Source organism: Melozone crissalis, unplaced genomic scaffold, assembly GCF_028551555.1.
Source record: "Melozone crissalis strain CALT ecotype California unplaced genomic scaffold, PUWL_Pcris_2 ptg000014l_1, whole genome shotgun sequence".
Lineage (NCBI taxonomy): Eukaryota > Metazoa > Chordata > Aves > Passeriformes > Passerellidae > Melozone > Melozone crissalis.
The window spans coordinates 15,346,658-15,373,025 of NW_026535792.1; the positions used below are offsets into that span (position 1 = coordinate 15,346,658).

Genomic DNA, 26,368 nt, shown 5'->3' on the forward strand with positions numbered 1-26,368 from the left:
GAATTGCACTGACCATAACTAATAAAAATCTGAGATTTAAGAGAGACAGAAACCAGACTGTCCACATGGTGGGCAATGAGTGTAAGACACTGAATCAAACACTTTCTCCAGTATTTCCTGTAGAAATCTGATCATCTGGGAAGACAGGAGTGAGACACACAATTTCTTTACACTGTACATAGGAAAAAGGGTACAAAAATGAATCTTGCAGTCATCTTTGAAAAGCAGGGTGAAATCCATGTAGGGAAAGCATTATACAAGTATTCATCCCAGGAAACAATTAATTTTCTCTCACCAAGGCTTGTTCAACCAATCTAGTATTCAAAATTATCTTATCACTAAACCAAAGCCTACCCCAGCTGCTCTCAGGCATGTTTTTACTTGACCTTACCTGTCCTTTTGATAAGCTTTCCCATCTATCAGGACCTTGGGGTAGAAGAGAATGTAGCAATTCCATTCTCTCTCGCAATGGAGGAAGCAGCATAGTTGCTCCAACCGACAGTGTCTCAATTACAACCTAAAATCAGAGCAGCCAAAAATACTTCTTAACATAGGAAATAATTAACCCACCTGTCTCCTTAAAAATTACCATACACCACACATGATATATCCCAAATATCTGCTTAATTTCATTTAATATCAGAATTCTACCACATTAATCTTTTATGCTGTGACACAAACAATGTGCAGTACACTGAAGGAGTGAAGCAAGACCAACAAAAGTTGCTATTTCCTGTAAGAGTGCATCTTAGGAGAATTACTCAACCGAGTCAGTTACTCAACCCACAACAAAAACATTTTAGGTTTATTATTACAGGGAAGAATAATTCAGAAGTTCCAAAATGAGCAGCTTTTTGAAGTTCTTATGCAAGCATTCTCCTCTGCCTTCAGATCATGAAACAGTGATGGTGACTACACTTTTTACCTTTAATGAGTAAAACTGACAAGTCAGAATCATTCAGAAAGTCTAATAAATATCTAACTACACAGAAAAAAAAGAGAAGAGTACAATTTTCACAAGTAAACAACAAGGCATGACTTACTTCTTGAATTTCATCAGGGACAGAAGAGTCCATCAGCCTGAACAAGAGATTTCGAAGAGGACCAGCCTGCCGGCCAAGAATGCTGGTGGCTACACCTCCAGCCAGTGCAAGTGCAAGGTGATTAGAAAGCAGTTTCAAACACAATTTAAGAAAATTGTGATGTTCCCTGTAAAAGAAATATGTATCTATTAACCTCTCCTACTATTAGCATGACTCCCTTCCATTTATTTGCACACTAAGCTTTTAACTCTCCTTTGATTTTTCATACCAGCAAGTAAATTCCAACTGGGAGTTGAAGGAAACTCCTCTGAGAAACTTACTGCCAACCTCCTTAAAAGAACAAAAACTGAAACTAGAACAGAGAAGTGTTTTTGTGGACAATGGTTGTAAGAGGCATTCACTTTAGATTAACAGTCCTCTGAATTATGAGGCAAAACAGTCCCAAAATACAGAAATAAACAATAATATGATACACAGAGGGAAAAAAAAACTTTTAAGAAGCAATAAATGTAATCTTCTCTCAGAAGATATAGAAGTACACTAATCAGGTTAAAAACAAGAAGTCAGGTTATTCTTTTCTAGTCCTCTTAAAAATATTTGAAACACTGGTTACAGGAGTAAGAACTGACAACACAGAAACAGTAAATGCATTTCAACTGCACAGAAAAATGAATTTTAAAGGAAAGATCTGAAATAAAGCATTTAATTCATTGCACAATGAAAACAAATTTCAGACTAAATATCCTGCTACATTTGAGACACTGTAAAGCTCCTCTGTTATACAAGTACAATACAGTAATTCTACACAAATGGCACCTGAGTGAGCAGGTAAACCAGATTTAAGCTTGTTAAAGAACAGAGTAACCAAGACTAAGCCATGCACCACTGCTGTAAAGAAAAAACAAATATAAAAATCTGTAACACACATATGCTGTAGGTACCTTGATGAAGGAAAAGGAAGAGGAGGAATTTCACTGTTAATTTTGTCACAGTAGTGCTCAAGAAAAGAACGAAGATGTGAAAAGGTACTTTCTTCAAGGTCAACACAATAGGGTCTGTGCCATGCCACAACTTGCCTGGAATCAAACATCAAGGAAAATTACCTTCTGGAAATCTTTAACTGCCTTAATAAATTAATAGTTTAAACAAGTTGAATACACACTTAACTAAACCAGCTTCTTTCTTAGAGCAAACTAATACAACGATGGCAGACCAACTTCCTGACCCACGAAGGTATTTTCTTCTTTTTTGTAAAACTCTTTACAATCAAACACTCCACATTTATGGACAAAAACACCTCAAAGCCATAAATCTAAAGCCATATGCATTTAATCTGATTCAGGCAAAGGCTGACCAGTACTCACAAAGCTGGTTTTAGCATAAATGTCAGGTTAGAGACTTTGATAAAATGCACAGAGCATTATTTCCTTATTTGACAGCTCCCTTGAGAACAGGGCATTTGAAATTCTTCTTCAATTATCTTCCAAATATTAAGTTTTTCTGCTCCTCTGTGTTAGTTCATACATAAATGTTTACTGTTTCACTTCAATCACTTGCTAACATCTTTGGTGTAAAAATATTATTTGAGTTATTGTCTATTAATAACCAAACTATTTATTTTCAGTTTAACATGCAATCATACAGAAATTTTTTAAGATCTTTAAATGCACCTCAGTAATTTGTCTGAACTTCCCCTTGCTAAAAGCCTCCTGATTAGTGTACTACTTATTACACTAAAAGAAACTTCCCAAGTCATAAAAAATCCCCTTAGAAGCAAAAAATAAAGAATGCTGAGTTGTTTCACCTCCCACTGACTCCCTTGTCAATATTTAGTAAACAGTGGTAGGTTTTGTCTAACTACATGTAAGAAACATTCATACATAAAGAAGAAATATCTAAAGATGAGAGGAAGAAGACTTTCCAGAACAAAACATTACAACCAGACTGCTTGACAGAGATGATGTGGGAACATTTTCAGGAAACAGTTAAATATATCCCAAAGAGGACTTGCATAAAAGAATAAAATTATACCTGTCCCAAATGTCATCATTACCTGTCCCTTGGAAGAGCTGTCCAGGCAAGGCTATGGGATGTTCCTGCCGAAATCTGCTGAATTGCAACTCCATCTAAACCACTGACTTTCTTTGGTTTAGTAATGGGGCCAGTAGAGTTTCCCTGTCCACACTGTCCCATTGAATTGTTACCCCAAGCATAAACTTCATTGTCTATAAACATAAAGTAGAAAAAAGCTGAAATACAACTGCTTTTGATCTAGAGGAGGATCATGTCATTTTAGAGCTTATTCTCTTTACCATGAGAAAGTGCCAAGCAGTGACTGTCACCAATGGAAATGTCAACTATTCTGGTAGCTGCCAGCTCCTCAATGAGCTTGGGTCTGAGAGCAGTCGCCTCTGAGGAGCCACAGCCAAGGCAGGCCCCACAGCCCCACGCGTAAACCTGGAGCAAAGCAAGCACAGAACACTGCAGGTCACACCTGTGCTACTGCCCAGCACAGCAAACAACACCCCAGCACACCACCTGCACAAGGACTGCAATGACACTTCAGCACAGTGTGCACAGGACTTTCCTGACTGAACACATGTGTCATACAGTGTGCACTCCTTCCCCCAGACACCGAGGTGCCACAGAGCACAGCACCAGGGAGGCTGCTGCAGGAAAACAAACTGCTACAGTGAATGTCAACATTCCTAACCCCCACTTCGAAAAGCCAGAGCCTCTGAGTCACAGAGCTGAAGGTGGGGAGGCCAGCTGGGTTACATGTGTGGAAATGCTTATTGGATTACATATGCCCATCATGCCAGGAAGGGCCCTTGTTTACCACCTCACCATTCAGCTCCAAGCTCTCCTGAGATTTTTCAGATTAGAAATAAAACTTGCAGTTAATAACTATATTCTAATATACATATGCATTTTAAAAAACTATTAAATCACTTAATCACCTGAGTTGATTACTGTATTAAAAATTACAAGCATTTCATTGTTGTTTGCTTCTTGAATCCAATTTGATTTTACACTGGTTACACTGATTAGCCTAAAAACATAGGTTAATACATGTTTTCTATGACTAAGCAAGAATCTTGAAAAGTGTGTCTTAGATGACTCTTAGCACATTTTGAAACACTCCTGTGCATTAGGTACCTCAATCTCTAATCAAGAACTTCACTTCTATTTAAGTACTCTTTGAACATTTTCTCAACAGTTAAAATAATAAATGCAGAGATAATAGGAACCCAGACTCTCTTCACCAACTCCTGTAATTTGAATGAAACTTGTTTTGCCTACCTGCCCTGTTGATGTCAAGGCAAGTGAAGACTGACTGCCAGCACAAACTTTTCGAATAAACATTCCCTGCAAGGCTTCTATAACTTTAGGTTTATATACTCTATTTGTATCACCATGACCAAGTTTGCCTGCAAAGGAGGAAACACAACTTCCTTATTTTCAATGGTATTTCAAAGGTATTTTCAATGCATAGACAACAATTAAACAATTAAAAAGTATTCCCAAAGAGATTTTTTCAGATTTCCAAAAATATCAGAGTAGATTTTTAAAATTAAAACATATTACAATTTTTATAAAATCCATTTTCTTTCAATTACAGTAATTACAGACTTGTAATTACATATATATACATATACAGATACAAATATATATTTATTATAGTCTATTTTAAAATTGAAACACAAATCCCAGGGAGTTTACATGCAATAGTTTGTAGGACATAATTAGCTACTGACATATCATGAGTGAGCTTATTTGAAAGTCATCAGCACAGCATTTTTTCCAGAACTGTTCATCTATTCACTGACCCTTCTGCGCTGTGAAACTCCTCCCCTGCTGAAATATTTTTTTTTTTAATTCTATCATCTTGCAGGTGAACTTCAGATATTGTATTTAGATTTTTTAAGAATCCCTTCCTTGAATAGCAACCAAATGATGAATAAAAACCAGAACCAAACTGCAAGGAGTACTGAAACTATGAGGCAGATGGAATAAGATAAAAATTACTACCAAAAACATTTGTTTTACCCACCATTGTCTCCTCCTCCAAAGGACCACACTGTTCTCCCATCTTTTGACAGAGCTATGGTGTGTGAACTGCCACAGGAAACCTCTCCTACATTGCTAATATCTTTCACTAAAGTTGGAATGTTGCGGCTGTTGCTGTCACCATGACCTAAGGAAAAAAGAAAGAAGTATTTTCTTTTAGTGACAATTAAAGTCCTATATTTGTTTTGCAATCATGATTTTTCAAATTCCATGTGTATTGCAGACATCACAAATGATGATTTCTGCCAACTTCTCTGAAAGACTCATAGTAAGGTTTGAAGGACACCTGTCATAAAGTTAAACATTAAATCTTTAGGACATACTCCAGAACACTTGTTCAGATCTCACTGCCTCTAAAACTTATGATTATTTTCTACCTAACTGAAAAGAAATAAAACTAACTGCTAGTACAACTGCCTTCACTAGCAGCTGATTAGGTAGCTAGACTTGCCAACACTGGGCAGCAGGTATCGTGCACAGCATGAGGAAGCTGTGATAAGAGCCCTCTGTCACTCCTGTCCATTGCACAGACCGAACAGATCTGCCCCTCAGCTGCCTTTAGACAGCCACATTTCTAACAGGTCCTTTCTGCAGAAACCATGTACATTACAGCTAAAACCTACTTCATAAAAAGTTTTATTTCTACTAAACTCCAGAAAGTCTGTGGATACCGAAGAAAAACGGAGAATAGAGGAAAATTATTATCACTGGTATCCATAACTGATTAAATATTAAGAATGTCCTGTAACCCAATGAAATGTTACACTGAGTTACATTCTAGAACTCACTACTGTACACTCCAAGACCCCCAAAGGATGTCAAAATTCCAATATAATCTAAAACTCAAGGAGGTTTCCACAATTCCCACCAAAATTCTAGTTAAACCTCTAACCTTTTTTTAACAACAGGGATACACTCAGAGCTTCTACTGATTCCCTTGAAAGCTGTGACTGTCAAACACTCTCCTCATCTTCCACCCCTGCCACTTGCTTGCTTCTACTCCTCTATACTTGATGATTGTGACATTTAAAGAAAACAGAAGGGAACTAAAGCCCAACTTGAAAAAATTTCCTGCATAAAACCTGTTGGTTCAACTGAACCTGCTCAAGAAGAGTAGTTTTACACCAGGCATAGCAGCTCTATAGCAAAGATGACAAAATAAACAAGTTAACTTGAAGGAAGTAGTAATACAGGGTTTGTTGTTTCAGTTAAATTTAACTTTTTAGATGTATTAAGGTAAAAGAACACTAAGCCATTCTGGCAAACTTAACATGAAGTATCCTTATTAGAATCATACACTTGCTATTATTAGCCATATTATTATGATTCCTCAAAGAATCATTCCACTATCACACTAAATGAGGTTTATCTAGAATTTCAGTTTATTTCAAATGTCAACTGTTTTTACATTCCAGAGACATTAGCAATGGTAGTCTTAGGAATGAAGAAAAAGCAACTTGCCTTGAAATGAAAAGTCTTTTAGAAATAATTTTTGCAAAATTAACTGAATTAAAAACTTTTAAGATCCGCTGCACTTGTCAGCTGTATGCACACACCTGAGTACATGTGTATATGTATGCAGAGTGGACAATTGGAGAACAAGGCAAACAGGAGTATAAAATCATTACTAGACACAGGAATTTTCCAAAAGCATCTCATGAAATTTACACATTACCTAATCTTCCAAAGTCTCCTTCTCCCCACGTGTACAGCTCTCCATCCTCTGTAACAGCAGCACTGTGTCTGTAGCCCGCTGATACACACACCACCACCTACATCACACACATAAAGGAAGACAACGTTTTTACACAAACCAAGTGGGAAGTTTGAAAGATTACGAGAGTCAAGTTTCAGAAGGAGTCTACATAAACTAACTTGCTCATTCACAGGGATTAAGTACACACATAATCTTTGCAATCTTTTCTGTTTATTTGATAAGGGGAAATAAGTACATAAAAAGTTCATATGGAAAACTACTAATGATTTATTTATCAAGCAGGTTTAGCATGATGATATCCAAGTCTTAGAGGAGAAAAAAGCAGCATCAGGGGATGTTTAAGACAATCTATATGTGAAAGCCTTGATGCTGCAGCTAGCAAAATTGAAACTGTAATTCAGTGAAAGCTCCTGAACAAGTTTGACTCAAGGCTGTGAGAAGCTTTCCTGACAATGCCACTGCCCAAATCACAGGCCTACAGGCAACCATAAGCTCTAGTGTTTTGTTGCAAGCAGACCCAGCCTCAAAGAGAAGTCTACAAAGAACACAGAACTTTTTCTTAGGATTTTATCTATTTCAAACCTTACACAACATCCCAGCTGAACAGAATAAAAACACATGCTCCACTACACAAAACATACCTTCCCTTGCAGGGGACCCTGAATAAGTTTGGGATATTTCTGAGTTGAACTATTTCCATGTCCCAGTTTTCCATAGTCACCATCGCCCCAGCTGAAGACTTCCCCTTCTGTTGTAAATGCTAAAGTGTGACCATCGGATCCTTTTGAAGATGACACCTTTTTAATAGACCTGTGAGGCTCAAAAGTCAATTTTTTCAATGTGGACTGATTGTTGGAGTCTCCCAGTCCCAGTCTCCCATAGCTGCCTTTTCCACAGGCTCTAACAGAGCCATCCGTAGAAATGACAAATGTACAATATTGTCCAGCTTCAATCTACAAAGAGAAAAAAGGATGTAATAGAGAAATACAGAGATTAGACAAATCCAGAATTTACATATAGGTCTAGAAGTCTGTATTTTTTAACAGAATTTCAGATTTCTTCATATAAAATGATGTAAAAACTAAATATAACACAATGTTAAAATAATTTGGATTTCAGCAAGCAGTAAAACTAAAATTCTTGGGAAATATGTTACAATTAAAACTATTTTCATAATTGACTAAAGTGTATGAACAGTGATTATTTTATTTACTTGTATCTCTTCTACAGACTGTAGAACTTGTGCTGCATTCAGATCTCCAAAACTCACAGATGGAAATCTTAATGTTTTAAAAGCAAGAAAGACAAAGTAACAGCTTGATGAAACACTGTAGGTTTTGCCTAATTTTAAGCAGTACCAAGCACTAACATCCCAAAAATAAACCAAATGCTAAAAATTCACTCACTTGAGACTATAATCACATGAACATCAAAGAAATAGGATCAAAAGCTTTTAAGCAAATAAGAACTTGTCCCTTTTGGGAAGTCAGTGCTCAGCTGAGGAATGACCCAACAGCAAATGGAGTAACACAGACACCATTCCCTATAGGAATCTTAACACAGCAGAAGTGTAGAGCAGGTTCCATCTGACACATGAAGGCACACCATAAACCAGCCCCAACAGGTGGCCACAGTCCTGTTTAATGGGAATGAATGTCTTCATACAGATACTCCTACCATAATCATCAAGTGGAAGGCTAAGTGGAAAAAATCACATAAATTTGTTGTATAGTTGTATACAGTACTATTAAAAGAGTTTTTCATACATTCATACAGATCATGCATTCCATTCTTGTGTATTATTCTTTCAAATGTTTTGAAACTTTTCTGAATGCATAAACCTTGGTTTATGATGTCCAGTCCTGCAACCCATTGAAATATAAAATACATCAGTGATGTCCATAGAAACAATTCCAGAAAATGCACCTAAATTGTCTAGTGACCAGAAAGTGCTTTTACTTAAGTCAACACTGCAAAGCCAATATAGTACCAGAAAAGCAAACTATTATATTCTGGGTCATGCATCAATAGAAGTGCCCAGCTGCAACTGCAGAATCTGTGACAGAGCAGAAAGAGCATGTAGACTGATTTTCAGAAAGCTAATTAAGGTTGCTGTGTCAGCAGCTAGTCCAGTTTGGAGCTTTAAACTCAGCAATCCCTGGCGTGAAAACTACCAATGGAAAAGAGCATGCAGTCATTAAGGCACCTTTTAAGCAACAATTAAAAAAAAACAAACAAAAACCAAAACAAACAAAAAAATCCACCAAAAAGCAAACAAACCAAAATCAAAACAAACCCACCAAAAAAAACTACAGGCAGCTACACTTGTCTCCACAGAGCAAGTCAGGTAATTCAGTCATTCTTGTTACATGAATATTTATCTGTGCATGTCATTAAGACCAAACCAGAATGTTTTTCCCAGGCATCAATAAAAGTAGTGAGATATCCTCAGTAAAATAATCTGTGGGACCAGTTCTGAACATCATTCATTACAACTTGACATTCAGAAATAAAGTACTATTTTTCAGTTTCATACTGTGACTATGAAGCTGCTGAATGTTACATAATGTACCATTAACAGATGTCACTCACCGTCTGTGCATCAGAAAAGCTTGGAGCAAGCTTGGGTTGAAGTATTTTCTCTTGAGTTCCTTCTACCAGCTGGTGACTGCTGTTACTGCCCCACACATACACCTCACAGGTCTCTGACACAATGGGAGCATCACCTGTTTGAATGCTGTCAGGGCTGGCACATGTCCTGGAATAGTCTGAGGCCATTCGACAAACCTGTTCACACCAGAGATTTATTACACAGTAGCATTTCATATTTCTTCCTATACAGTCACAGTGTTTAAGGCAGCTTTAATTGCCCCTCAACACAGTAACTGTCTAAAATACAAATCACCACGACCATATCATTAGCTTGCCAACTAATTAGCTTAATGACTTTGTCTCACTACATTTTATTTTTCAATGTTTTTTGCACCTCTTTGACTCCAGAATAACTACACCCACATGTGCACGCCAATCACGTGTGAGGAGAAGTAAACTACAGTAACTTAACAGTTTTTTTCAAGACATACCTCTTCAAATAAACACAGAGCTGCCTCATACAGGGAACATAAGCCATCTGATGTTCTGGTTGGCTCTCTCCATTGACTTCGATCAGCAGATGATCCCTACAAGGTTTAAATGTTGTTATTAGGAGAAATATGCTTCCAATACAGCAACAGTCCACCTGAACAAAATACATTAGGAACTTGTTCTTATGGCTAAGCAAAAATTAACATCTCTTTCTATAAAAGCATAAGTACACTACCTCTCTCCTGAGCTGGGTCACCTGCATACACTTCAGGAAAACAAAACTGCCACAAGTGCTGGTCCAACATTCATAGTGATTCAGTCTTGTGAAGGTATCTGAGTTTGGAGGTAATTTCTCCCAATACTATTTTGTAATGAAATGCATGTTATTTGCGTCTAAAGTGATATTTTTTTCTAAATTACTAATCATAAATAATTTTATGTTTACATATCTTTCATATTTTGGTCTCTAATTGTATATATAGCCCAAATCCAACAGCAAATAAAGTTGCCCATCAAAACATTTATTCCGATTCAGATACTGCTACTGCCATGTTCTTCTCATGGATCTCATTCTTCAAAATATTTTTTAGATCCTTTTTAGAATCTTTTTTAGATTTTAAAGTTTATGTTTATTAACAAGCAGTACAAGCTGAAAGGAAAGGATGACCACTTGAGGAAAAGTCATTTCCTGTTTCAGTCTGAGCACCACAAGACAGAAGCTGCCATAGCTTCTGACTGTGTACTGTGCAATAATTTCATACCTTGGAAAGCAATATTCATCTAGCACCAGCAGTGAGCACTCAATATACAAAGCAATGTGCCACACTTCCAATTTAGCTCATTTTCTATCAAAATAATTTCTGAGCATCAGCAAAACTGCTGCACATCCTGAAGATGAATAAGCAGAGGCCTAGGTGAATGGGGGAGCAAAAATGTGTAATAAAAGTAACTAACAGGAAACAAGGTGTATTGCAGAACTTGGGATTTTCTAACTTTTTCTGCTATGAACTTAAATGTACAAGTCCAAGTAGATCAAGTGTGTCCTCAATTCTTTCCCTAAAGCTAGAGAATAACACCAAAATGCAACACAGAGACTGTTTTGCTGTTTCATCTTTACCTATGAGGGAACAGGTGGGCAGGAAGGGAAAGAGATGGTGGGTAACGAAGAAAATACAGGAAGGGAAATCACAAAAAAAGCCCTCTTTCTAACATATTCAGCAAACTGGCATTTGGGGTGGAGAATCTTCTCAGTTAAGAATGCAGCTACATTGGAATGCAGAAAATCCAAAGGTGGTTATACCTACCAGAGATCGTCGCATCTGGGTCAATATACTCATAAAGCAATCAAAGCTGATCATCCCTTCTGGACTTTGCAGTAACTTGGTTTTCTCCATGGTGTTTACCACAGCTGAAGCACCTAAAGCCATTTCTATCCATTCAAGAAGGTATCTCAAGGCACCTCGTTGGGCAGCCAAACCAAGAAGCAACTCAGAAGCTAATCTACGACCTAGAGTATCTGCCCCAGAGTTTGGAATCGTTACTCCTTTAAGAAAAGTTGTTACTTGTGACAAACAGTCCAAACCCATAGGTGGAATCTTGCTTTCATTTGCTAGAGATAAAGGTGGCAAAGAGCTGACAACTTCTATTGCAGTATGGATAACATCATTGCAGAGATTGAGGCCAGGTCCTGCCACAGGCATCATCCAGCTTTGTCTCAGCAGTGCAAATAACAAGCTCAACCCAGTCCGAACTCCCATTTCTATGAGCGCGTCGGTGCTCGACCTGGGGCGCTCACTGACAGAGTGCACATCTGTGGAGCCAGAGCTGCTTTCTGGTGAATGCTGCTGCTGCTTCACCTTCCCCTTATCGTGGTACTTGTTAGAAAGTGCATAGAACACACGCTGCAGCACAAGGAGACGCTTTCGCAGAGCTCCAGCAAACGGAGAGTCTGAGCACACCATCTTTGCCAGTGCCAGCTGGCTGCTAAGAAGGGCATCCAAGTAGTGGTCCTGCTCATCACTAGATAGAGATTCCCGCTCAAAATCTGGTAACTGAGGTCCCTTGAGGCACAGAACCTGCTGGGGCAATGGCACTACTTCTTTATTGCTAACTAACTTAGCATACAAGACAGAAACTCCCTCCCTTGTTGCAATAGATTCACTGTCTTCTGTGATCCATGAGCTGTTTAGGTGTTCAAGCCACTTCAGCTTCACAGGTGGGACCATAGCTGCCATGCTGGTTTACTTCTTTGCCATTAGTCCTGAAAATGAAAAAAACTGTCAATTATGCAATATTATCTATAGATCTTATTACTGACAGCAGGACAAACCCAAATAATCCTTTCAGAAGGTAAGCACAGAAAGATTGACCACCAAGAATTACCAGTTTCACTGTTTCACCTATATGCATGTGCAACTTACTTAACACGATGTAAGAATTTCAGTGTAAGTCAGTCTGCATTTTCTAAATCCATATGGACAAAAATTCACATAAAGCAAATTTAATTATTCTAAGTGACATGAACAGCATTTAACAGATAAGGTAATTTAAGATTGAGATCTCAAGAACCACAAAGGTGCAGGGCTGGTAAGCCTATCTCAGCACTATGATGATTTATGTCTGCAGGATCATCCATGTAATGGTATGATATTTTGCTATTTTGTCTGAATAAAGGATCACAATTCCTAAAGACCTACACTGAGTTCGAAAAATTTCTCACATACAAGAATACAGACTGATCACAAATAGCTGAGTCCAGGGTTCTTCTAAGTCTATGTCTGAGAAAATTTAAAAAATTTAACAAATTAAAAGAACATTCTGATCCTAAAGAGACACTCAAATTACTAACTTTAATTCCAGCAGCATTTAGAACTCCAGTTCTTCAAGAGGATTCTTGATGTCAACTCTAAGTTTTGCTAAGGTAGTTCATAGCTTAATATGCAAAGAGGCTTCCTCAAAGTGAGTGATTTCAAACTGCTCCTTTTAAAAGAATTTTCTTTAGAGTAATGCTTTATCTCCTACTATACAAAACAGATGTGTTTAACTCCTGTTTTATAATCATTAACCATGGGTTACATAGGTTCTGAATGATTACTTTCTGTTCTTTGACCCTGTAAGTCCTAACACATTACAATTTCACCAAAAAGTACTATAATTTCCTAAAGGAGAGTTTTGTGTCCTTTGGTAGTGTGAGCCCTATTTGATCTAATTCCAAACTAAACTCCTGGAGGTGGAAAGACTCTCTGCCATGCAGTGAAAGTCAGTGCTGCTGCCATGTCGTGCTTGTAGGACAACGGGTAACAGGCAGTGCAATTTGGTCCTTGTTTTATCTTGACATTTCACACCTAAAATCATAAATTAAAAACATAAACTACTACAGTTATTCTGCCAATACATCTGCCAAAAAAGCATACTGTGTGCTATTAAGCACTTACTTCTATTTCAGCCAAATTTTCCCTACAACAGATGAATACCTTCAGAAAAGCCTTCCATGAGCCCCAGTGAGCCTTACCCAAGTACCTGCCCCTTACCCAGGACTATCCCACAAAACTGCAGCCACTGCTGTTATGCACCACTCAGAGCAGGGAGCATTCCTTGCATTTCATACAAGACACACCTTCTGTCTACTCACACCACAAAACTTCCCAGCAGCTCAGCCTCCAAGTGACACAGACAGGTACTATTACACCAGGACCCTGCTGATGAACAAAGAGCAACACCATCTCATTTGTCACAAAGTATTTGCTAACTACCATTGGATCCTAACAGAAACTCTAAGGCCAATTAATGAAAACGTCCTAACTCTGGTCTAATGTGAAGTTTGTGCCTTATCAAGAGGTGAAACATGGAGATGTAGCTCCATTAAGAAGTTCCCAAACAGACTTACTCATGGGCTTTATGCTTTCACCAGCTACTGTTCTTTCAGAAACTTCAAAATGTGCTCATGTACCTCAAAGGCTCAAATACTGCTGCTTTTCCTGAAAACTGACAGATCTTTTCCCTCCTGCCCTTGTATGCATCTCTAAAAATAGAGACTGAAGCTTGAAGCTGAGCCCTTAGTAGTGCCCTACTCTCCTTCTGCAGCTTTCAGAAGAAATTGTTGGTCCACCATGGAAATAACATTCAGTTTCATGTGACAGGCAGAAGGCTGTAACCAGACACTGCTCATAACCCTGGAAATACTCTCTGAATACAAATGTAAAAGATCTCTCTCTGTATGTAACAACTAGAGATCACTGAAGTTAAGCAGAAACCAGGTAACAGTTACACAGGGTATAGGTAGGTTTATTTCTTCCAGCTCATTGCCACAAATACAAGGTTTATAATTGCTCCAGAGCCTAGACATGAACATCGGAGGTTTTTTTAGGGCAGACAAAAAGAAAATAATTTGGCTTTGAAAACTCAAGCGAATGCTCACTGCTGTTTCACTGTATTTGAGCACTGCAGGGCCAGGTGAACGTGTGGAAGGCACCAAGTGAGCAGGGTGGGCCAGTCCCACAGGGTGCAGTCCCACACACTGTCTGAACATGCTGATCACACAGCCAGGCACAAAGGGAGAAGCCAGAAACATGTGACAAGTGGAGAAAAGTATTTTTCTCTTGTCATCATAAACCTGTAACAACCTAAATGTATAGCAACAGCTTTATAAAACTATTTCAACACTGGAACACTTAAAACACTTCAAACTAAAGTACCCAGAACTTTCTGGGATTTATATTAAAAACAAAACAAAATGTCCACTTTATCTGCCATTACTCCTCCCTTTCTCCCTCTGCTCCTCGGGCTGGAGGGGGAGGAAAAAAAAAAAAGAAGTGAACCGTGAGAATGTGCAACACAACTTATTTGTCATATCTTTCAGAACCACAGTTCCTGTTGAGGAAATCACCATTTTGGGGCAGTACATTTCTGCATCCATTTTACTGCTGCCTATGGGTAAATCAACTAAAATGGGACTTAAAACACATAGCTGAACAAAGATTTCAACAGTGTTACCAAATGTAACACCTATTTCACAAGCTTACTCCAGGGAACACTGGGGGGAAATGCACATATCAAACACTGAAAGCCAAGTTCTGTGTCCGGGATGGAGAATTTTTCTTCCGGAACAGCAGCGGCAGCAACTCGAGTTGCATGGAAAGACTCGAAGGTAACCAAGGCTGCCTCCAGTGTTCGCCCCGAGAACCACAGCCAGGGCTGAACGGAACTCGGGGAAAGGCTCAGGCTCATCAAATCCTCTGCTGGAATAAGGGCACAAGCACAGGGAGAGCTGCTGGTACCCATCCCTGCACTGCACACCAACTGCTGTTTGCTCCTCTTACATCAAATCAAAGGGAATGTGAGGGAAAGAATTTTAAAATGAAACCTGTGAAAACACGAGGAATATAATCAGAGAAGGCTTTTGCCTGAGCTAAGAGGAGAGCAGATCATTTAAATTATGGAAGAAAATATTCTTAAGAGAGGTCTCTTTTAATGTTATAAGAAACACGAAAATTACCTGCAGCAGAGAGAAGGGTTCTTTTTCCTTTTATCAGTCCATTGCTTTAAATGCACCTGAAGGTGAACCTGTAACTTCCAAAGCTGAATCCCAGTGCAGACTGACTGTGTATCCCTGATTCTGTCCCTTCAAGCTCAGAAGTCAAAACCAGCTACTTCTGCTCTGTTCATGGTTTTCCCCATCATAAAAAAAACCCACACCACAGAGCCAAACTAAGCCGAATTCTAAGCTCAGCATCAAGATTCCACATCTTGCCATAACTAGTAATAGACAGGAGGTAACGATGCATTTCAAATTCAAAGAAATCAACTTTCAAGCAGCCCTAGTGATTGTGAAACCATTGTAACTCAGTGATTGGCATGCATTTCCACACAGCCAAGAACTCAGAAAGAAAGCTGATGACAAATTTCATTACCCCTTTATCCACTTATTTCTCTTCATATATTTAGTTAGATGATGATTTTAAAGAAGTTTTTGATTAGATGTGTTTGCTGCACTTAAGGAAAAAATAAACAAAAAATCAAGAGCCTGCAAATGTTTGTCAGCAAGACAGAGTATACACTAATAATAAGTGATGCACTTAAGATCTTCCCTCTTGAGAAAAATAAGGAAAAAGAGGAAAGTTGTCACATTATAGGGAAAGCATGAAGTCTTCAGTGGCCTAGCAAATAATGTTAAAGAATTTAAAATATGCTGTGTTATTAAAGAGTTTGTTTTTTCTTCAGTAGGAATCAATTCAGCCTGAAACCACCAGCTAATTTTTACAGGTCACTTTAAATATTAATTTTTGTGGTGGAAGCTTGCCTACAATAACTAATAAATTACATGTATTGAAAGTGTGAATGACCTATTGCAAGTCATTATTAAATACAACAGACAATTGGGCATATTAAAATTAAAATTAAGTTTATATCAATAATGAAATAGGCCAAACAGCCAATTCTTTCACTGAGAAAAACTGCATCTTTTTTTAGGAAAAAGAACTATTCCCCTATCTCAAACAAGAATAAAGTAAGAGACTGGAGAGGCATCTAACTACATTTACAAGTTATTTCCATGAAACAGAAATAAATTATGAGGAGATAAACTATGAATGCTGTTCCTTCTTTCTCTCTGCCACCACAGCAATTTAATCACAGAAAGAGAAAGAGGAATTTAATCTTGTCATTAATCCCAGCTTGCTTATTGCATATATACAATACCAAGTCACTGACTGCATGGATGACTCACACCTTAATGTACAACTGACCAGGAGACACAATGAAATAGGCATTCAGCCACAAATATTTCTATATTTATATATATATATATGCATACATACATATATACATATATATTTATATTTTGGTGTTTATATTAGATACTAAAAATATCTGTGTTTCCTGTACATGTGTCTGAAACACAAGTAATCTTTCTGCAACAATTATTTGTTTTCAAAGGGGAATAATTCTTCCAAAGCATTTCAGTTAACATCAAAGTGAAACTATCAAGAAGATTCTGTATAATTTTTTTTTGTGTGTTTCTATAAAGTGATATATGTGAGGTAAAATGGGACTGAGAAGTAACAGTAGATTTCCAGCCACTTAGCACCATCTCCTAAATTAGCTATGGAAAGAGATTTCTCTAGAAAGGGAACAAAGGAGACACTAAATATTTCTCATAAATCCACTTGGTTGGCTCAGACAGCAAGACTGTCAAACCTCTAAGAACAAACATTTTTTTCAGATTTTTACTACAGCTTCAGGAAACCAAGAAGTTTTTAGGTCTTGCCACTTTGAGGTAAGTGGGACAGCTTTGATCACTTTCAAATGCAAGAATAAGAACTCACAAGGGGGGAAAAAAACATTACTAAAGAAGTTAATATGGGAAATTCTCACCTTCAACACTGTCAAAGGAGTGAGGACTTTAGAAACTGCCCCAAGTACTCCTATATTCCAAGGGAACAGGGGGAAATGAGAGTCATTTACAAAGGACTTTGGCATGGGGTTGAAGGGTAAAGTCCATAAAGTTATCTTGGACAGAATATACACAATTCCCCAAAGGAATTTCCACAGTCTTCCCTTTCCATGTCAGCTCAGAAATTATGGGAGATACTTGAATGTCACCCAAAAACCACCTCCATGCACACAACAAATGTATCCTAATAGAAGTAAATAGGAAGCTCCCTTCTAGGGTTTAGATTTAATTTAAAAAATGCTTAGAATTTAAAAAAGCTCCTCAGAAGTTGCTGTGTGTAGATCTAAGAGACAGATTGCTGGAACAATTTAAAGAAAGGTGGAGATTGGGCAGAAGCTGTACAGTGCAGTTACATCACACTGCAGCTCCTTTTGAGATGATCAGGAAGATCAAGAACAGCACAAGGCAAATAAAAAGAGATAACACTGAATTCCTGCAGGAAAGCATGTAAGTATGAAAGTCATGACAAGAAAAAAATGAAGGGTTTATGTTTTGTTTTAAAGAAAGTTGTAGAAAGGATCCTTAAAAAACAGAATTATTATCTAGTTGATTTGATTAGAGAGTGTAAGAGTGGTCTCCCCACAAAACATGTTTTGCTTTTGAAGTCCTCAGTGTGCACACACTCAACTTATCAACAGACAGAAACCATCAAAACACGTGCAAGGGAGGAGCTGATTTAGGGCCTTCCCCTCCCCAAACAGACTGGCTGCACCCCACTGCCAAATGCAGGTGATCTCTGGTATTCCAGCAGGAATAATGCAAGTCCACAGATAAGGAGGAAGAAGGTGCACCTGCTGTTCAGGCTGTGAAAAGGAAACTATGAACAATCAGCTCAGAAATGTGGGTAAATCCTGAAGCACAGTGATTTCCCATTGCTTGTACAGACCTGAATCTTCCTGCTTGATTGTTATTTTACAGCTTTGTGCTTCCCTCCCTGTACAAGGCCCAAAGAATAAACACTGTAATACAGGGATAAAAAGCAAAATTCGTGTTACATCAAGTGTTGTCAAATGAACACAGCAAACAAGGGGAATGTATTTTAACATAGTGTTTAAGGTAGGCACAACTACTCACAGTCCATGGAGACTTTCAAACATTTAAATTGCATAAAATTATGCACAATAGCTTCAATTAGTATGAAGAAAATCAATTTTTTTAAATCAGTGACACTACCACACACACTGAAGATATAACAAGGATGGAATTTGAAAAAAGCTACAAAATACTAACACATTTTTCTTTAACTTAGCCTGACTACAGCAGAAATCAAGCACACACAAAATTATTCTGACAGAAGCCAAGTGCTCAGGCTCTTAGAACTCCTACAAAAGTAGCTGAAAGCTTTATTTTATGCAAAGCTCTTGAAAAACTGCACCTATAAAACTGTAAATATTCTATATCCTAAAAATAAAAAGTTTTCTCAGAGGAAAAATAAACCTCACAAGCATTCACTCCCTCCCTCCCTGCAATCAGCAATTTCAGCAACCTTTGTCAGAAGCTGACTACATCTATTTTATGGGAACCTAATTACAAAAGCTTGCAACACAAGAAGTCTGTCTGTACAGTCAAATCACAGGCAGGAAACACCAAAATTAAATAGGAAGATGTGGTTGTGAAACTGAATTGTGTGCACGGCCTGCCTGCAGTGTTGTACCACACACATGAACAGAGCTCCTCACTGTGTGTTCACTGACAGTGAGCTTCTGCAGTCTGCAACAGCTCCATTCATTGTTTTCAGCCTGAGGGACTCTCAGGGCACCTCCTGTGCTCAAGGTCCCTTCAGCCTGATGTCACCTGCGTGGTTTCTAAAAAGGAGTAGAAAATTTAATATTTAAACAGATGGCAGCCAGATCCCACTACAGCTCTTGATGCTGCTACACGTGGTTAAAGCTTTGTTTGCACATTAACTCCTGTGATGGGTCAGAAACATCGAGCATTTTGTGGCTCACACAAAACTCAGGAAAGATTTCACAATCAGAATGATCAGATAATTCTACGAGCTCATTAAAAATATAAATCAATTCATTTACTGCGAGTGACACTGACTACTGAGGAACTTTTTCTGGGATGTTATTTTAGATAATTTTTGATAAAGTAGAAGTTCTGAGTTCATTGCCAATCACAGCTCTGGAAAAGCTAATTTGCTTAAAATGTGACAGAAAACCTAATATATTTCTATTTACTGCCTCACTGTGATGACAGTATTACAGCTGCATTATACAAGTGGAATCTCTTCAAAGTTTCAATATTTCAGTTTCTTAGCATAAGCACTTAGAACCCTTTGAAATTATTTTTTCATTCAAATACATGTAACGTTCTGACCAGCAAACCAAAGTCTTTAGGCTGTATCCAAGACTACTAAATTGTTTTCTCAATATTCTGTCAAATTCCTAACCTGTACAACTCCAGGCTGAATGTGAAGTTCAAGATATGGCTGTACCTTTATTTTGTGCAACAGGAGGCCCGCTCTCTGGTTTTGCCAAGTTCCACTCCTAACAGTACCTGATGTTCCATAAAATGGCAGATTACCTGAAGTTTTTATCATTCCAGCCTTTCATACTTCTTACAAAGAAGCCACAAAGTCCCAGTAAGGATCTTGCTTCACATGCTGCAGTTTTTGCAATCCTTATTAGAATTTTACAATGAAAGCACAAGTAACCCCAACTGATTTGCTTCCCTTTTTTCCTAAATAAGGGACTGTATATACAGGATTTAGCAGCAGGAATCACAGCTCCAAACAACATTTAGAGCCTTTTACTGCAAAGGTGATTTAGAAACCAAGAATATATAAAGGTAACTAAAATCCTGCCTTGTCACACACCAAAAATATGAAATGTACAGAAATGTAAAACCCACAAGACGTTTCATATGGCTTCCAGCAAGGGGACACTGTGACAGCTGAAACCAACAGGACATAATGCTGGCTAGAGGAGTTATCTGTTCAATATTCCACCATGCCAAAAAGCACTGTAGGTCACTATACAAGGCAGGAACTTTCAAATGTTTTTTTTGGCCTGTCCATGGAGTCTGGACACACTGTCACGAGAGATGCAAGGTGAATGGAATCTATCCAAAACAGTCACAGAACAGAAAAAGAGAAAAAGATAAATTAGAAAGTGCCTGCACTGCAGAGAAATTACTATAAATTCACACAGAACTGAAAGCAAAAAATGTCCTCAGAAGCAGCGAAAAAAATAAAAAAGGCAGCAGCACCAGTAACAGGAGATGGACTGTGAAACAGCAGAGAAAAAATAAGTTGTGGTCTCCTCCAAATCTGGACTAGGAAGCAAGGAACAAAAGGAACTAACCCAGAAAAAGCAAGAACAGCAGCTAGAGCAGATTGTCCTTCACTACTGAAACATGACAGTGAAACACACACCAGCATTGATGCATGTGAACATCTGTCTCCACTGAGCACAAGGGCCAGGATCTTTCTCCTTGTATCAGCCTCCTGCTCAGCATATGGAAACTAAATCAATGACACAATCATTCAGAATAAGAGTAATTATGCAAACAACCATCAACTTTTCTTTCCAAATACTGAATTCCACCTAACCTTATATTTGTGAAGTAAGCCATGCTAAGGTTCTACTTGATATTCTTCCACTTTTCATCTTCCTACACGATTTTAGGTTCTTGTGGGATCATTCATTTATTCATTATCAGGTATAGTATTGAAACCAATATAACCCTATGCTTTCAGCTGGTCACAACTGGTTACTCCAAAAATCTTTTTGGAGACAGACTAAAGGAAGACAAAGTTATTTTTAAGTTAATATGAAATTAAAGCTATTTGCCCTTTTGACTTTAGTGTTTAAAAGGAAAGTGATATAAAAACCTTATCATGGCTTCTCAATGTAAACCCCCAGGGGCTGTACAAAATCTACCCAAGCAGAGGAGAAATAAAAACCATCATTATTGTTCAGCAGATAAACTTAGAAAAATCAATTTAATCCATTACTTCTTCAGATGCTTTAAGGTTACTGAAACAAAAGCTGAGAATGCAGGGTGTTCCACATACACAATCATCAAAAGCAGTTGGTGAAGAGGAGCTGAGAAGCAGAAATTCCATATGCATCAAAACATCCCAACAATTTGAGCAAGGAAAGGTGCCTGATCTTGCATTGGAAAAGGGACAAAAACCATGGTGAGGTTTTAGCACTACCACTTTCCCCAAAAGGTACAATCACTTCTACTGTGTAGTGTAGTATCAATATTTTCAAAAACCACTACACTTAGGAACAGACATTTTTTTTTTGCAAAAACTACAGAAGTTTTAAAGATGTATTTACTAGAAATCATGACTTGAAAACTCAGCAACAGACAGGAGAGTGCAATACACACAGTCAAAATTCAAACACATTCAACTTAGCTGTATGTAAGCAGAAGGGTGGACTGCAGCCCTTAGATAGATATATACACACACATATATATAGATAGATCAATACATAAATATCTATATATATAAAGGGAGCATATAAGAGCAAGGGAGAGATACCTGTTATCAGGGCCTGTGGTGACAGGACAACAGGAAATTTTCAAGTTTTAAATTGAATATGAGTAGGTTAACATTGGATATAAAGAAGAAACATCTCAATGGTGAGACACTGGAGCAGGGTGCCCAGCTAAGTTGTGGACGCCCCTTTGTGTTAACACTTCCTGCTAACATTTGCATTTCTTGACTCAGAGAACTCCTTTATAACTACTTGAAAAAGAAACTTCTGTTGTGTAAATTCGTGCATTTGTAAGGAAATGTTCTGAGGATGAAATTTCAGTATTATCTAGTTCTGACAGCAAAAGAAAAAATTCTTAGTAGTAAGGACTCAAAGTGCAGGGTCTTCTTTAAGCAGCAAATTAATTCCAACTTCCAGCAGAGAAGATGATTGCTTGAGCCACCTGAACATTCTCCCAAACAGCCTGGTGACATCAGGTCAGTCACAACAGGCCAGGGAACACACCTGGCCAGCTCCAAGGTCACAGCTACACTTGCTGCTGATGGGCAAACCCTGCAGCCACTGGGCTCCAGACTGGCTGTGTTTCCTCTTGTTCATATTACCGATTGACAGGGGTTACTCTGAATGACTCTAAAGCACAGCGAGCAGCTGCAGCACTCCTGCACTTATTGCAAGCAGCCCTGTGACAGCAGAGCTCCCATTTCTGAGGGCTCCTTCACATGTTTTCAAAGAGCTAACACCTACTAGACTTGAATGTTCCACTTGACTGTAAGTCAGGGCAAGGGGGACAGACAAAAAGAAACCCCGGCAGCAATTTCAGAGTTTGAGCACTTCTGAGAGCCCATCACGGCAAACACAGGCGGCACAGAGCTCACCATTCACTGCCCACACTGACAGCAGGGAGTCAGAAACAGCCACAGAGAATTGCATCTGCTTTGAACTAAAACACACCAGGGCAAGGTAAAAAACCTCTCAAGTTTCATGAACAGAGGAAGATGAAGTATCTGTACAGGATCTGAGGCCATTGCTTTGAAAGGTCAATGACTTCCTAACAACCTATGACCTGTTCCACCAAGCCTACCTAAAATACACAATTTCTGTCTCCATTACTTATTTTTAAAACAGGATTGAGCGCATGTCTACCCCATGAGTATTACAAGAATAATAACACTAAAAACGGAAAGAAAAATCGGAATGCTACATGCGTCTTAACATCTTAAACATACATAATTTTACTACTCAAACACAAATATTACTGCTAATTTCATATGTAGCTTCCCCATTCTTAAACTGGTCCTACTCCAGTCACTACTGATCATTTAAAATATTCATTTTATTAATAAATTAAAATATTAATATGCTTCTGCAGAGTACCCCTGTACTGTTTTCTTTGAAAAATAAACTTTCTGGCTACCTCAGATTGGTAAACTAAAGGCAAAACCCAACAAAGATCTTTAATCAACTACTATCTATTTAATTCAGTTGTGAAACAGCAGAACAAGTTTTTACTGTTAAACTATTTTTCAATTCACAGATTAGATGAACAAAAAAATACTGTGTTACATTCTTACTATGCCGAGCAGTCTCTTGGCAAAAATAAGTCAATTAAGCAAAGGGATGTCAAGTCTTTAACAATTAGATAAACACCTCCTTTACATAGTTTTCAAAAAAAAGTCAAGACTCCCACTTCCCCTTCAACTTACACACTTCCAACCCCATAAACTCGTCTAGTCTTAATGTTCAAAGAACAAATCCTCCATGACATATTTAAATAAGACCACAGGAGCAGAGAGGAAAACCTCACTACAAGTTTGCACCCTAGAGACAAAAAGCTTTAAGATGTTTCATTTTAAAACACAACCACTGTGATACAGCCACCTAACAAACTCCTCATAGGTGCAAGGCTACAGGAGACTGGCAATGCCACTCTGTCCTGTAGCACATCGTACAGCTTTTAATATTTCATGCAAAAAACAGATTCCTCTCAGAATGGGAAAGTAGTAGTAGACTGACCAGGGACACAGTCTACCTTTCCACATTAAATATTTATTATAATTTTCCCCAAAACTATGTGACACTTAACCCTCAGATCAAAGTTCTCCACAGGCGCACATCCCAATGGAGCAGACATATTATATATATGGGGTCTCTAACAAGCAGCATTAAATTCAGCACATGTAAACTGAGGTTTTGTTATGAAATACCAGCATAGAACACTCTGCTAAACTACAAATCTGATCAACCTCATAAATCAATATACACATGTACATATACAGACACATACAGTATATGTTTACATGTATACAGAGCACAGTTCCAGCTACAGAAATTACACCACTCACGAGGAATCAATCAGCTTAGATATGTGCCAACAGAAATTAAAATGTTTCAACTGCATTGAACCTCTCCTATACACTGTAAAAGGGAGAAGGCATAACAATAGGATTCTGCCCTTTAAAAAACATGAAAAGCAGCTTGTGTACAGCAACATCCCAATGAAATTAAACATATGCAGTTAAAAAGAAAACAAACCCAAAACACAACAACAAAACACCTGCTAGGACCTCACTTGGAAATACAAAATAAATCATCTCTAAGTAAAAGTATACATATAATGTTTCAGTACTGCAAGCAAGACCAAACAAACACGCCATGGGAAGACGGTGCAATTCAGATGACAGGTGTGGAGACACAAGGAACACCTACCCACAGTCATGCACGAAGCTGATGAAGGCAAACATGACAAATTTCAGACTGAATTTTGTGACACCTGCCGGGCCCACCTGGGATGCACGTACCCAGAGATGCATTCAACATTTAGAGGAAAATGCACGGCCACACTACAAGAGCATTCATGAGGTTCATGAGGTAAAAGCACAGGCTCCGAGGACCTCAGCCGAAGCACAGTGCAGAATTCGCAGTTTATACCGCTTTGAAAAGGCACAAAATCCTCCACGAAGGAAGAAGAGCTGCAGGAGGACGCCCTTCCTTCTCTCACCCTCAGCAACAGGGCAGTGGCACCTGACGGGCCCCACCTGCCTCCCCTTTCCCTCACGGCCTCCCGCACCTTCCCCCGCTCCCGGCCGCCCGCGGCTGCGGCCCCGCGGTGCTGCGGGGCGGGGAGGGCGCGGGGAGAGCCATCCCGGCCCTGGGCTCGCCCAGGCCTCCCGCCCCTGCCCGCGCTTCCGAGCCCCGCGCGGCCGCGCGCTCACCAGGCAGCGGCGGGGGGAGGCGGCGGCGCTCGGCCCGGGAGCCCCGCGGGAGCGGCCGGCGGGGCGCGGAGAGCGGGGCGCGGAGATCCCGCCGGGAGCCGCGTCCTCCCGGCCCGGATTGTCACAGGGAAAACATGACGCGGGCGGGGAGCCGCCGATCTCGCGGGGCTACCGCGCGGCTCTCGCGAGAGCGCCGGCCGCTCCCCGCCCCCGCCCGCCACCGCCTCCCGTGCGCGGGCACGCGCGGCGCGCCCCCGAGGCCGGAGGGCGGCGGCACCGCGGCGGGAGCGGCTCGGGCCGGCTGAGGGGGAGCTCGGCGGGCACCGGGAACGGACACGGTGCCCTGATACTGGGGTTTGTTGGGCTTCTCCGAGCGTGAGGAACAGCAGACTAATGCTTTTGCATAAAAACGAGCAAAGAAACGGGTCAGGGAAACGAAGCATCTCATTTAGGCCGGGATCCTGACGGAATTGATGTATTGGACATGCGGTGAAGAGAAATGGATGCCGTAGGCAGGGACAAAATGTGCAGAAAAGGCAGAACGAATCACATTAGAGGACAAGCAGGAGGATATTAAAGTGTTTGCTTAAACAAAACGAACAACATAACAGCAAAAAGTCAAACTGTCACTGAGGAATGGAATTCCAAGTCTGAAGAAGGATAAAGGATGCGGTGAGCATTGTCACAGGTTAGATGGTGGCAGCAAGGACAGCACACCAAGATGAGTGAGGGCACAGCGACAACAAACAACATAGTGAGAAATCTCAGTTATAGCCACAGGAACTGGTACAGTCCATACAATATTAGGGATGTCATGACTGAGTCAGTAGACATTCACAAACTAAGTGGGAAAACTGACCAGAAGCAAGAGGAAAGCTCTGCAAGAAGGGACTGCATACGTTTGAGTACATCAGCCTAAGTCAGGAACACAACGGAAGCTTACAAAGACTAGTGATGTGAAATAGGTGAACAGGGAATAATTGTTTATGCTCTTCGAGTGGAAGAGCTAGAAGGTAACAAGAGGAACTAGCAGATTAAAAATTCAGAACAAGGAAAAGAATTACTATTTCTTCATTCCCATATAATTAAGCTGTAGAACACCTTGAGGCAGGACAAAATGTAGTAGACGTTTACCTGGACTCAAAAAGAGACTGAAAAAATACAGGAAATAAAAAAATCCATCAGTTTATCAAAGACATCTCTGGCTGAAAAATGCCCTGTCCCACAGAAAGCCCTACAATACTTGCGGACACTTTGCTCTGTGCTTGCTGCTGCCTTTCCTTCCCAAGGCACAGCTGATGCTCAGTGCCAGTGGATCAGCGATCCCATCCTCATGT

At 39.3% G+C, this 26,368-nt stretch overlaps 1 protein-coding gene across 1 annotated transcript in view; it reads right to left on the reverse strand.

The window, feature by feature from the left end:
* The window catches only part of HERC1 (HECT and RLD domain containing E3 ubiquitin protein ligase family member 1), an 82,823-nt gene extending 57,735 nt beyond the window's left edge, over nt 1–25,088 (reverse strand). Inside the window, exons 1-13 of the mRNA XM_054272421.1 lie at nt 25,032–25,088; nt 11,220–12,175; nt 9,915–10,010; nt 9,424–9,618; nt 7,473–7,784; nt 6,790–6,886; nt 5,098–5,241; nt 4,347–4,474; nt 3,356–3,500; nt 3,097–3,268; nt 1,985–2,119; nt 1,044–1,209; nt 392–517 (exon numbers count right to left, since the gene is read on the reverse strand). Coding sequence (XP_054128396.1) covers nt 392–517; nt 1,044–1,209; nt 1,985–2,119; nt 3,097–3,268; nt 3,356–3,500; nt 4,347–4,474; nt 5,098–5,241; nt 6,790–6,886; nt 7,473–7,784; nt 9,424–9,618; nt 9,915–10,010; nt 11,220–12,149 — 2,646 coding nt within the window. The 5' untranslated portion in view covers nt 12,150–12,175; nt 25,032–25,088. The remainder of the gene's footprint in view (nt 1–391; nt 518–1,043; nt 1,210–1,984; nt 2,120–3,096; nt 3,269–3,355; nt 3,501–4,346; nt 4,475–5,097; nt 5,242–6,789; nt 6,887–7,472; nt 7,785–9,423; nt 9,619–9,914; nt 10,011–11,219; nt 12,176–25,031) is intronic.
* Nucleotides 25,089–26,368: the final 1,280 nt, after the last annotated feature.